At 40.8% G+C, this 13003-nt stretch overlaps 1 protein-coding gene across 1 annotated transcript; it reads left to right on the top strand.

Annotated features, from left to right (window-relative positions):
* Window positions 1-2882: 2882 nt before the first annotated feature.
* On the top strand, window positions 2883-12576 carry cnga2b (cyclic nucleotide gated channel subunit alpha 2b). Its single transcript, XM_058087103.1, has 6 exons — window positions 2883-2983; window positions 4752-4862; window positions 5304-5480; window positions 6896-7003; window positions 8417-8523; window positions 11102-12576. The coding sequence occupies exons 1-6, from the start codon at window positions 2883-2885 to the stop codon at window positions 12574-12576; spliced, it is 2079 nt and encodes a 692-aa protein (XP_057943086.1).
* Window positions 12577-13003: the final 427 nt, after the last annotated feature.

Below are 13003 nucleotides of genomic sequence, written 5' to 3'. Positions count from 1 at the left end.
CACTTTTTTTTACATTTTTTCTCACACCTCACGTCTGTCACAAATTGCAGAACAAACCTGCGTGAATGAAACAATACGAGACTTTTCTGGACTAACATTGTGACAACAACGTGACACTGTTCCTCTTGGTAATAAAAAGGATTTAGTTTAACAGTCAGCAGTCGCACAGTTCAGTGGCCTGAGTCTCAGCTCTGACATGAAGCCCTCTGTGTGGGCTTCCCTAATGGATTACACAACAGTGACATGTGGTCATAATGAAAAATCAGAAAATAACTGGTTATTATTTGTCATTTAATATACGTACACATGCTATTTATACAGCCTCTGTAATGTACAAATAGTGGAGCGGGCCTGGGGTTAGAAGGCGGGGCATCAAAGGATTTCTGTCCCCTAGGGGGATGCATAAAAATAATAGTTCAGGGGTCTCAAACACGCGGCCCACGGGCCAAATGTGGCCCGCAGGACACTAGTTTGAGGCCCCCGCCTTGATATGAAAGTTTAATGTTAGTGCGGCCCGCGCAAGTTTGATATGGATGCTGTATGGTATCATGTACCCAGATAAAAATATTACGTTTGATTAATGTTCAAAGGTTCAAAGGTTAAATAACTGTTAATAGTTATCCTCCCTATCCGTGTGGAAGTGGTAAGTTTTTGGCTATTTAAGTTTAAAGGAAATAACTTGAAGGCTACCATTTAGGTCGCTAGCTCTCTCGTTTGCGAGTTAGCATGTGTCTCAAGACCCTGCAGTTGCGCAATATGTTGTAAATAAAAAGAGAATAAATGTGACTATAGTCGTGTTTTGTCATGTCTACAGGGCTCTAATAATGCTTTGTTCATTTTAATCTGAAAAAAATAATTTGTCTACCCACCAACTATATGTGGTTTCTTAAGTTTTTATTATTTGCCGTTTTATTATTATTATTATATTTATTTATTTATTACTGATTGATTGATTTTCTTTATTGTTGATTTGTTTATTTATTTTTCATCTTATTTTGTGCAGAAAAATAAAAATTAAGATATTTGAGAACAGTGGAATGTTTTATCAGAGCTTTTATTGTAGAAAATCGGAACCAAAGCACTGAAAAAGTTTGTATATTTTTCTGTTTTTAATAAATGCCTTTTTTTTTTTTTTTGAAAACCTGATGCGGCCCAGCCTCGCCCAGACCCTAGCTCCAGTGGCCCCCAGGTAAATTGAGTTTGAGACCCCTGATCTACAGTGTTTACAGTTGCACTGCACTATAAATGTAGCCATTTATGTCTATCATTTTATGTAAGTTACCCAATGCTGCCTATTACATCACTGTGAAAAAGAAAAAGCGAGAGAACTGAAAAGGAAACTAGAGTCCAAATGAGAGAAATCCCCCACAACACGAGTCTGAAGTGCTGAACATGAGAATGTTCCCTCACCTGCTCCATCTCCACCTTTCAGCCATGACCCCGCCCTACATGTACATACACATCTTCTCCCATCCTTCCTGCCCCCGTACATGAGAACCTCCTGAAGAGGAGGAGCAGGAGGAACGCTAATGTTGTGAGATATGTGCTCGGATTCATTTGATCTAATTTGGGAGTTGTATCGCCTTTCATACAAACCGTTGTGGCCTGCAGAGATGGATTGGCTGAGTGCGTCTGTGTGAAGTCACCATGGGGATGTTACTTGACTAACACAAAGGCAATAAAGGTAAGGATGGCTATGTCAGTATGTGTCTACATAGTTTGATCATTATGATATGTTATTACATGCTATCATGTATTTAATAGGCTAGTGTTTTGTTAGCACTGTAAGGAGATTTCTGCTAGCAAAAAACAGATTTCATGTATTTCCCAAAATGTATTATTATGATTATTATAATATTGTACAGTACATTGAATTGTATTTTGCCTCATACTTAAAAATGGGAAAAAAGATTATCTGATATTATATTTATTACAGATGACGATGATCATTATTATTATTATTATGTTTTGTTTCCCAGCTAAAGGAAACAGGAAACAAGATTTATTTGACAAAATATTGACAATTATCGGCTCTTATTGTTAAAATGTGTTATCTTTTTTCAGTCTCCAAGCTAAAAAGATTGATATTCCCAAGTATTGGCAATTATGTGATATTATAATATACTGTATTATTATTAACATTATTTGTCTCCCACTTGAAGAAAACTATATTATTTTAACTCATCAGATATTTTGTTAGTATGTGAATGAATATTGTTTGCGTTTGTCATTATTATAATAATAATAATTATTTCCCACAAAAAAATTACTACAGGAAAATCCCAAAATCTACATAGATGAATTATGTTAAACTAAAGTTTTATTATGTTTAACTGATGTTATGTTGGTTAAACGTTTCCTTTCCAATACAAATATATGGATTATTCCCTTCCTTGTGAATTCTGACTAGAATTAATGTTGTAAGAACTTGTGTAGCCACAGGATAGAGCTAAATAAAGCTAAATGTGTATAGCAGATAAAAAGTTGATCTCTGCTTCATTGCAGCGATGATATATAGGTGACAGACTTGTCACACACACACACATGCTGGAGTATGCACAGCAAACTGGTTACCAAAGTGACCCAGTACCCGTGGGAGAGCAGCTGACTTGCTCTCCGAGCCACAGCGCTTCAAGACGGCCGTGTATGTTGTCATTAATGATGCTCCAATTAGTCACACTGTGGTAACAGTCGTCTAAACACCCGTCAGTCAGCGCTGGAGAAGGCTGTGGCCTTCTGCGGCCTCTCTCTCTCCATAGTACATAGACGCTACTTTCATAGCATTCGTGGCCAAGGTTACATCAGGAAGGGCATCGTTCGTAAAAACTAAGCCAAGTTCAGACAGTGTGTGTGTGTGTGTGTTTACCACATGAGGTCTGAAGATGACGGGCCACACAGCCGAAAGAGGCCGCTCACCCCACAACCTGTCAGTCAAGACCAGCTTGGAGGAGGAGATCGAGAGAGCCGAGAGTATTCTAAGCAGGTAGGAACACAAATGAATGTTAGAGATGATGATGGGCTGGGAGGGGGCTGCACGGCGGTCGAGTGGTTAGCGCGCAGACCTCACAGCTAGGAGACCAGGGTTCAATTCCCCCATCGGTCATCTCTGTGTAAAGTTTACATTTTCTCACCGTGCATGCGTGGGTTTTTTTTGAGTACTTCGTTTTCCTCCCACGTTCCAAAAACATGCTAGGTTAATTGGCGACTCCAAATTGTCCATAGGTATGAATGTGAGTGTGAATGGTTGTTTGTCTATATGTGCCCTGTGATTGGCTGGCGACCAGTCCAGGGTGTACCCCGCCTCTCGCCCGAAGACAGCTGGGATTGGCTCCAGCACCCCCGCAACCCTCATGAATGAATGAATGAATGGGCTGGGAGGAAGCTCTGTTCACACTGCAGGATTTATAGTTTGGCTCCAAAAGTCATGCAATTTAAAGTCCAACCAAAATTGCGGAAAAAAAACAATTGGTTGTGTGTGACATCACATGAGACAACTAAGTCAAACGTAAACACCAGCCTTAAGTAAATCTGTATGAGACTTCTTATTAGAGGCTTATGAGTTAATTTAAAATTTATGACACCCTCAGAGAGTACCGGTGATGGAAGGAAGAAAGAGTGATGATGGCCATAGAACCTGTCCTGGCTGTTCAATACAATATGGCAACCAGCCTCATCAAACAGAATTTACGCCATAAAGTGATAAGTGCCAATGTGAAGAGCAATGAAAATTAATTCATCTGTGTCTTAAATTCAGTGGTGGGATTAAACAGCTTTAAAAATAATTGTTTATTCATTCTGTCATTTTCTGCCGCTTATCCTCACAAGGGTCGCGGGGGTGCTGGAGCCTATCCCAGCTGTCTTTGGGCGAGAGGCGGGGTACACCCTGGACTGGTCGCCAGCCAATCACAGGGCACATATAGACAAACAACCATTCACACTCACATTCATACCTATGGACAATTTGGAGTCACCAATTAACCTAGCATGTTTTTGGAATGTGGGAGGAAACCGGAGTACCGGAGAAAAAACACGGATGCACGGGGAGAATATGAAAACTACGGCCAGGTCTTCCCTGACTTCCCTGTCTTCTGTGTGTGACTGTGACTGTGTGGCCTACTTGCTACCCACTCGTACACTGTGCGGCCCACCACTGTAGATGATATAGCAATATTTATTAAAGTGACATATTGTTTCATATCCAAATTGGTTAGAAAGTAACTTTCAATTTTGCTTCCTATGTCATGCTTTTGGAGACTGACCCATATGTATATTTTAACACCAGTAACAGCAAACCTCTTCTTTTTATTTCGATACCAAGATCACCCATAAAGACCTCATGGACAAGGAAAAAACCTTATTCGATTCCACCTTTCGGGCATCTTTGTGTGGAGTTTGCATGTTCTCCCCGTGCATGCGTGGGTTTTCTCCGGGTACTCTGGTTTCCTCCCACATTCCAAAAACATGCTAGGTTAATTGGTGACTCCAAATTGTCCATAGGTTGTTTGTCTATATGTGCCCTGTGATTGGCTGGCGACCAGTCCAGGGTGTACCCCGCCTCTAGCCCAAAGACAGCTGGGATAGGCTCCAGCACCCCATGCGACCCTCACGAGGATAAGCAGTAGAAAATGAATGAATGAAAAAATGTTACTTAAAACAGTTTCTAAAAGTCTATTAACACATACATTGTTATGAAATGCCAACAAGTGTATTGGATGTACAGTGAGTGTTTTGTTTGCCGACCAACCTTGCAGGGTTCCATCTGTGTGCGATGACACATCTTCAGAGCTCCAGAGGGTCGCTGCACTTGACCCTCACGGCGGCAACTCCAGGAATTCTTTTCAAAGAAACGGAGCCGTCTCAAGGTAAACGCTGCATGAGCAAGAGATGATGTCAGACACAATAAAACTTCGATGCAAACCCAAAGTCACAGGAACAAGTGAATTGTGCCAATCCTTGTGCAGACATGTACTTTGGATCAGGGATTCTCAACCGTTTTCAGGGGGTTGATATACAAAAATAATATTTTTATTTTTATGGTGCCGTCAATTCATGTAATGCTATTTGAAACCAGCTGAAGACCAACAAGGTTTGTTAAGACATTACGGTGTTGACTATGCCAGTCTTGTCACTTGTTGAGCCCTTGCTTGTAAGTCAAGTGAAAATGTTTGCTAGGTAAATTAGCGTTGAGCTAGCTAGTGCATGTGTTTTTGTTCAATGTCAGACATTTCAGCATTTATCTCGCTGCACCTTTTACAAAGTTGCTAATCTGTTTTATCTGTTCTGCTACTTCTGCTACTAATCAGGCTGGTGAGCCTGGTGGTGAGACTGAGGGAATGGGCTCACAGGAGCTTGACCCAGGAGCAGGAGAGACCCGACTCCTTCCTGGAGCGCTTCAGAGGCCCTGAGCTGAGAAATGCCCCCAGTCGCGCAAGCAACACGCAAACAGACACCAATGGCAACAATGCCAAAGGGATCTTGAGGTACACCGCACAGCAATGCACTTGGACTTGTGTACCATGGGGATACAGTACAGTCAAAAAGGGTTCGACTCCAGTCCTATCGGGGGCGGTAGTGCATGGGAAGTTTTTTTTACTCAATCAGGACTCACGGTTACTTGTCTTTGTTACCTTGTGATGAGCTACTCAAGTGAATCGAATACTCGATTCATTTCAGTGAGTAAAAACCCCAGTCACTAAAAGTCAAGCGTTCACAAATGTCTTCTATCTCCTGTCTAAATACAGGTTTTTTGTTATTAATTTGTTCCAAAAAGGTCATATTAAAAATTACTTTCAAAATACTTTAAGTCCAATTAACCTATTCAAACCCAAAAATATCAGCAAAAAATACTTTTATCGAGAAAAATGACAATGGCGCTCACAACGTTCTTTGGCCCCATGGCAGGTTATTTGGCAGTCACACTCTATTGAAAAAAAATTGCATGGGCAATGAATCAGCAACACGTTGGGTGCTTTGTTTGAACACTCAATACAGTACAGGAAAAACAAGGTTTGTACAAAAACCAAGGCAGTGTATGACAACTGTGGCAAACGTTACGCATACATTTTTGTTGAAAACTGAATCATACGAAAATTGGTACGTGCTCCAAATTGAACCAAAATAATTTTGGGTTAGTTTTTGTGCCAGGTTAGTGCTGTTTTGTGCAGTTAAAATAATAAACGTTTGTGGCTGCTTTCGTTTTTTTTTTTTTTTTTTTTTTTTTTTGCCTATTACATAACAAGCCAAAACCGGAATAGTTAATAACTGAAAAACAACAGCAGCACAAACATTCATTTTAACTGCACAAAATAGCATTAACGTAGCACTGCTTGACCTTTGGTTGACCTATTGTGATAAACTAACTCAAAAACGAAAGCAGAAACATTTTCACTGCACGAAACAGCACAAACGTAGCTGAAAAAAATGAGACTATTTGACCAGAGTTTTGAGTGAGGTGGGGGGCCAACTTCACTCAGATGAAATACCGTTACTCAAATTTATCTGTTCCAGACACCAAAATTATGAACAAAAAACATTTAGAGAGAACAATTATAGTTTTACATGCAGTCCACAGCAAATGTACAGTTTTACACACAATATTGTATGACACATGTATGAAAATTAATTGTTCAAGATTTTTGTCAAAAACTGGGGCACTGGGGCACAGGTTTGACTATTCAAAATGGACTCAACGTCATCTTGGCAACAACGGTTATTTGAATAGATTTGTGTAAAGTGAACATGATAGAGAATAACCTTCCAGTTCCCACAAAGGATGTTGTGTACACCTATTTACAATCCACACACTTGAATAGTTTAGTAATACTGTACACCAAGAAATACTTTAAGCGGCTGTTGTTTTATGTCCAGCTAAGTACTATTGTTTTGATGCCTTTAGGAACAAATGGGATGTTTTTGTGGTGTCCCCGTCTGATGACGCCTACTACCGCTGGTTATTTGTCATCGCCATAGCCGTGCTCTACAATTGGTTCCTTGTCGTGGCAAGGTAATATTTTAATATGCAGTGTAATAGCTAAGTGCATTGTCAGTCTAATTCTTCTCACAGCCTTTACAATACACACAATCACCCCTCATGATATATAAACACAAGTTTTTTTTTGTTGTCATTTTTACCTTTGCAAAGAGTGTACCAATTAATGAGAGTTTTTTTTAGATGTGAGCCATCTTGCGGATGATTTTTTTATCAGGTCGTTATCAGCAGGCATAGCCAAGGATGGACCGTTTACCATACCAATGTCTACTTCTACACTATCTTTGTTTGTTTACATTGATGTCCCTTTTGTTTTTGAGCTTTTTTTTGTAATAGCAAATATTTTCATAAAGAAAACCTATTATCTAGACTCATCTTCATCTTGAAAACTTTAAAATCATCTTTCAAAAGTACACTTATTATCGATAAAAACGTCTATCTGGGCTGCATGGCGGTCAAGTGGTTAGCACGCAGGCCACACAGCTAGGAGTTCAATTCCACCCTCACCCATCTCTGTGTGGAGTTTGCATGTTCTCCCCGTGCATGCGTGGGTTTTCTCCGGGTACTCCGGTTTCCTCCCACATTCCAAAAACATGCTAGGTTAATTGGAGACTCCAAATTGTCCATAGGTATGAATATGAGTGTGAATGGTTGTTTGTCTATATGTGCCCTGTGATTGGCTGGCGACCAGTCCAGGGTGTAGCCCGCCTCTCGCCCAAAGACAGCTGGGATAGGCTCCAGCACGCCCGCGACCCTTGTGAGGATAAGCGGTATAGAAAATTAATGAATTAACTAAATGAACTTAATTGTCAATAATTACAAAGTTAACTGTAGGGGGAGTGATTAATCATGATTAAATATTTTAATCGATTGCCAGCCCTAGTATATACATGTACAATTATTACACATAACATGTAGAGTTTTGAGCAAAACAAAATATTTTGTGGAAAAACGGGTAAACAAAAACTGCCATTGGCTCTCATTCAAACCCTTGTTTTTTGCCCCCAAAACATTTTCTATGTGCACACATCTTGTCTTCTCAAATACTATTATTCACAAATGGTAATCCTGATTGCCCAGACTCCCTCAATATAGTAAAACTCAACACTTAGAAGTGGCCTTTTAATGTGGCCAGTCTAAGGCACACCTGTGCAATCATCATGCTGTCGAATCAATATTTTCATTTCAGAATTATTTGGTTACATTGTTTCACATTGTTATGTTAAATGTTGTTATATTGTTTGAATTAGTTCCTGTCTTTGGTTATTCTGATTATAATCACGATCAACAAATTAAAGACAAACATGACAAAAGCATTCAATGATCTTGAAAATGTATTGATAGCAATATTCACTTAGCATCAGACTGATACCAAATTTGTAGTCTCACCATCCTCAAGCAATCAATCTTTGTCTTTTTCATCCACAGGGCGTGTTTTGATAGATTACAAGTGGCCAATTACATCTGCTGGCTGGTGCTGGACTACCTCTCGGACATTGTGTACATCATGGACACTTGTGTACGACTTCGTACAGGTGACATGTTTTATCATATAATATCTACTGCAGTTCTTCATACAGCAAACAATTGAATGTTGAGGAGAATCTCTGCAGATCTCATTATCTGACAGTTTAGCATTGTTTAACACGTAAAATACACTCTAACATTTCAGAAAAAAGCATAATAGGTCCCCTTTAACCCAAGATGAAACTCAACTCTGAGTCCCCAACGTCACTTCCTGTCAGCCATTCACTCTTCTCCCCTAGGGATCACATTTATAGCAACACACACAACAAGTCCAGTGGTGGTTCCAGCTATGGGTCATATGGGCAATTGGCCAAAGCGGCATCCTCCAGGGGGCGCCACAGAGGGGAAAGAAAAAAAGCCTATTTACTAATGCTCAGGTTCACCAAATCGTCATTGAGACAGCACATGACAGACGGTCGCCCTCTACAGGCGTGATACTTGTGTCCCCAAACGTGATCAAACGTTAATTATAAATGTAAAAAATTTAACTTACAACAATAAAATAAAATATATCATATTATATAGATTATATTGCAGACCAAGCGCCTCAAACATGCTAAAGAAGAAGAGAATGGGGCCAAAGATAAAAGTATGGCGCTATAGCATCCCTTTACGTACACCACATTAAGCAATATATATGATCAAATAAGCTAACATTATTTGTTAGCTATAGACTAGCTTCTGTTCATTTCTTTACTTGAATGAGAGTGTTAATCGAGTAAATGTGGATTTAAGTCAAATACAATTTAAGGGGGGGAGCTTGACCTTGTGAAATAAGCACAACACACAGTAGTTGGAAAAAGTTGGAAGTTTGTTGAGGTGTGTTGGCGTGTTGTACTTTTTAAAATATTTTTCCATTCTTAATATCTTGTTGCTTTTTTTTTAAGATTTTGTGTCAATGTATAACAGAATAATTTATATTTAGATTCAAATTAACATATTTGACAGAACCTTTTTTTATGGGGGGGGGGGGTAGAACCACCACTGCAGTCTTATTTATGTCTTAAATGGCTTATTTACTGTTATTATGTCTACTATATTGGGTAATATAGTGTAAGGGTAACTACCATATTTTCTGGACTATAAGTCGCTCCAGAGTATATTTTATAAGGCCAAAAATGCATAATTAGGTAGAAAAAAACCATACATAAATCGCACTGGAGTATAAGTCGTATTTTTTAAAATTTATTTTACAAACTACTTGGCCAAAAAAGACATTACGTCCTCTTGGAAGGCAAGTTCTAATAATAAGAATAGAGAACAGGCTGAATAGGTGTAAGATATGCTAACACAAAGGTTATTCAGCTACACAAAAAATAAACAGAAAAGGTGTCCAGTGTTTATGTAACATTTTTTCATTTATAAGTCACTCTGGAGCAGGGGTCTCAAACACGCTGCCCACGGGCCAAATGTGGCCCGCAGGACACTAGTTTGAGGCCCCCGCCTTGATATGAAAGTTTAATGTTAGTGCGGCCCGCGCAAGTTTGATATGGATGCTGTATGGTATCATGTACCCAGAAAAAAATATTACGTTTGATTAATGTTCATGTTAAAGGTTAAATAACTGTTAATAGTTATCCTCCCTATCCGTGTGGAAGTGGTAAGTTTTTGGCTTTTTAAGTTTAAAGGAAGTAACTTGGAGGCTACCGTTTAGGTCGCTAGCTCTCTAGTTTGCGAGTTAGCATGTGTCTCAAGACCCTGCAGTTGCGCAATATGTTGTAAATAAAAAGAGTATAAATGTGACTATAGTCGTGTTTTGTCATGTCTACAGGGCTCGAATAATGCTTTGTTCATTTTAATCTGAAAACAATTATTTGTCTACCCACCATATGTGGTTTCTTAATTTTAAATTATTTGCTGTTTTATTATTATTATATTTATTTATTACTGATTGATTTTCTTTATTCTTGATCTTATTTTGTGCAGAAAAATAAAATTGAAGATATTAGAGAACAGTGGAATGAACCAAAGCAAAGCTTATTCATTTTTCTGTTTTTAATAAATGCGTTTTTTTTTTTGTTGTTTTTTTTGAAAACCTGATGCGGCCCAGCCTCGCCCAGACCCTAGCTCCAGTGGACGACAGGTAAATTGAGTTTGAGACCCCTGCTCTGGAGTATAAGTCGCAGGAACAGCCAACCTATGAAAAAAAAGTGTGACTTATAGTCCGGAAAATACGGTATATGGGTGTTATTTCATTTCTAGATGGTTCTAATAATATTAAAAAAACATGTTTAGGAGGTCGGAAACAGGTTTTCTATGCTCTAACTACGAATATATTCACTTCACAGAAATTTCCAGTGGGGTCTGGAACCAATAAACTGCAATGAACAACTGATTAATGTGTCTGTATTTCATGTACAGTATGTATGCATGTCTTGTCCAGAGCTACATATACAGTATCATCTAAAAAGCATTAGGATGCCCACGGGCTGTAAAAGCAAAATCCTCAAACCAAATCCAAACCATCCAAAGCGTATATTTCAATGAAAACGAGGTTGACTAACACCCACTGTCGTGACGCCAAACAGGATAAGCAGTGCAGATGTCACAACATCCCCACAACGTTACGTTTGTGTTTGGTTTCAGGCTTCCTAGAACAAGGTCTTCTGGTGAAGGACCACACCAAGCTGAGGGACAGCTACGTTCGCACGTTACAGTTCAAGCTGGACGTGGCGTCCATCCTACCCACAGACCTGGTCTACTTCCACACCGGCATCCACACGCCTCAACTCAGGTTCAACCGTCTGCTGCGCTTCCCGCGGATGTTCGAGTTCTTTGACCGCACCGAGACGCGCACCAACTACCCCAACATCTTCCGCATCTGCAACTTGGTGCTCTACATCCTGGTCATCATTCACTGGAATGCTTGCATCTACTACGCTATCTCCAAGTCTTTAGGCTTTGGTTCAGACACTTGGGTGTTCCCCAACATCTCCAACATCTCTCTAACTCGGAGTTACGTCTACTGTCTGTACTGGTCCACTCTCACTCTCACCACCATTGGAGAGATGCCCGCACCGGTGCGAGATGAAGAGTACGTTTTTGTGGTCTTTGATTTTCTAGTCGGTGTGCTGATCTTCGCCACCATTGTGGGGAACGTGGGTTCCATGATCGCCAACATGAACGCCACCCGTGCTGAGTTTCAAGCTCGAATCGATGCCATCAAACACTACATGCACTTTCGTAAAGTCAGCAAAGAATTGGAGACACGTGTCATCAAATGGTTTGACTACTTGTGGACCAACAAGAAAGCAGTAGATGAGCAGGAAGTGCTGAAGAACTTACCGAACAAACTGCGGGCGGAGATCGCTATCAATGTGCATTTGGAGACCCTTAAGAAGGTGCGGATTTTTCAAGACTGCGAGGCAGGATTGTTGGTGGAGCTCGTGCTCAAATTACGCCCACAAGTCTTCAGTCCGGGAGACTATATCTGCAGGAAAGGTGACATCGGGAAGGAGATGTACATCATCAAGGAGGGCAAGCTGGCCGTGGTGGGAGATGATGGGGTCACGCAGTACGCCCTCCTCACCGCCGGGAGCTGCTTTGGTGAGATCAGCATTCTGAATATCAAAGGCAGCAAAATGGGAAACCGTCGGACAGCAAACATTCGCAGTTTGGGATACTCGGATCTCTTCTGCCTCTCAAAGGATGACTTGATGGAGGCCGTGACCGAGTATCCAGACGCGAAAACCGTTCTGGAGGAGAGGGGCCGTGAGATCCTGATGAAGGAGGGTCTCCTGGATGAGAATAGCGAGTGTGGTGGCCTGCAGAAAGAGGACACGGAGGAGAAAGTGGAGAGGCTCGAGTCGTCCCTTGACATCCTCCAGACTCGTTTTTCACGTCTACTCGGCGAGTATGCGCACACTCAGCAGCGGCTGAAGCAGCGCATAACGCTGCTGGAGCAGCAGGTGAATCCAACGGACTGCAGTGCGGAAGTGAGCTGTGACGGCGTCGTGGATACGGAAACGGCCAATGATGCTCACGCTTGGCCGTCTGTCCATGCAGATGGTTCTCTTCACGGGAGTAACCTCCATGTACAAGGTCATAAAAGTCCAACGTGAAAGCGACGTCATTTTAACGTGCACTGACTGAGACAGTAAAGGTAAAACATGAGCTCAAGCCAGTCAAAGCACTTTTAGACTTCATGATGGCCAAAAATGTCGCCTTTTGCACTGCTGTGTGCGCATGTACGTGCTTGTACGTGCTTGTACGTGCTTGTACGTGCTTGTACGTGCGTATGTAGGTGCATCAACACAAAGCAAATGTGCCCCCTTTTTTGTAACAGTAAAGTATTGCATCAGTGATGGGTTTTTTGTTGAAAATGCACTTTGAAAATCCCAACCTCACAGTGCAGGAATTTGAAAGGGTAAGCCTGTCAACCAGAAACCATGGCGATGATCATTTAGGTCTGGTTGATCGGGGCCGCTTACGTAAACACTGTGTGTTTGCTTGCATCAGCAGAGGGATTTAGCTCTCAAGACAAGTGGT

Source organism: Doryrhamphus excisus, chromosome 11 (genome assembly GCF_030265055.1).
Source record: "Doryrhamphus excisus isolate RoL2022-K1 chromosome 11, RoL_Dexc_1.0, whole genome shotgun sequence".
Classification (NCBI taxonomy): Eukaryota; Metazoa; Chordata; class Actinopteri; order Syngnathiformes; family Syngnathidae; genus Doryrhamphus; species Doryrhamphus excisus.
This window is presented reverse-complemented; position numbering and strand designations above follow the sequence as displayed.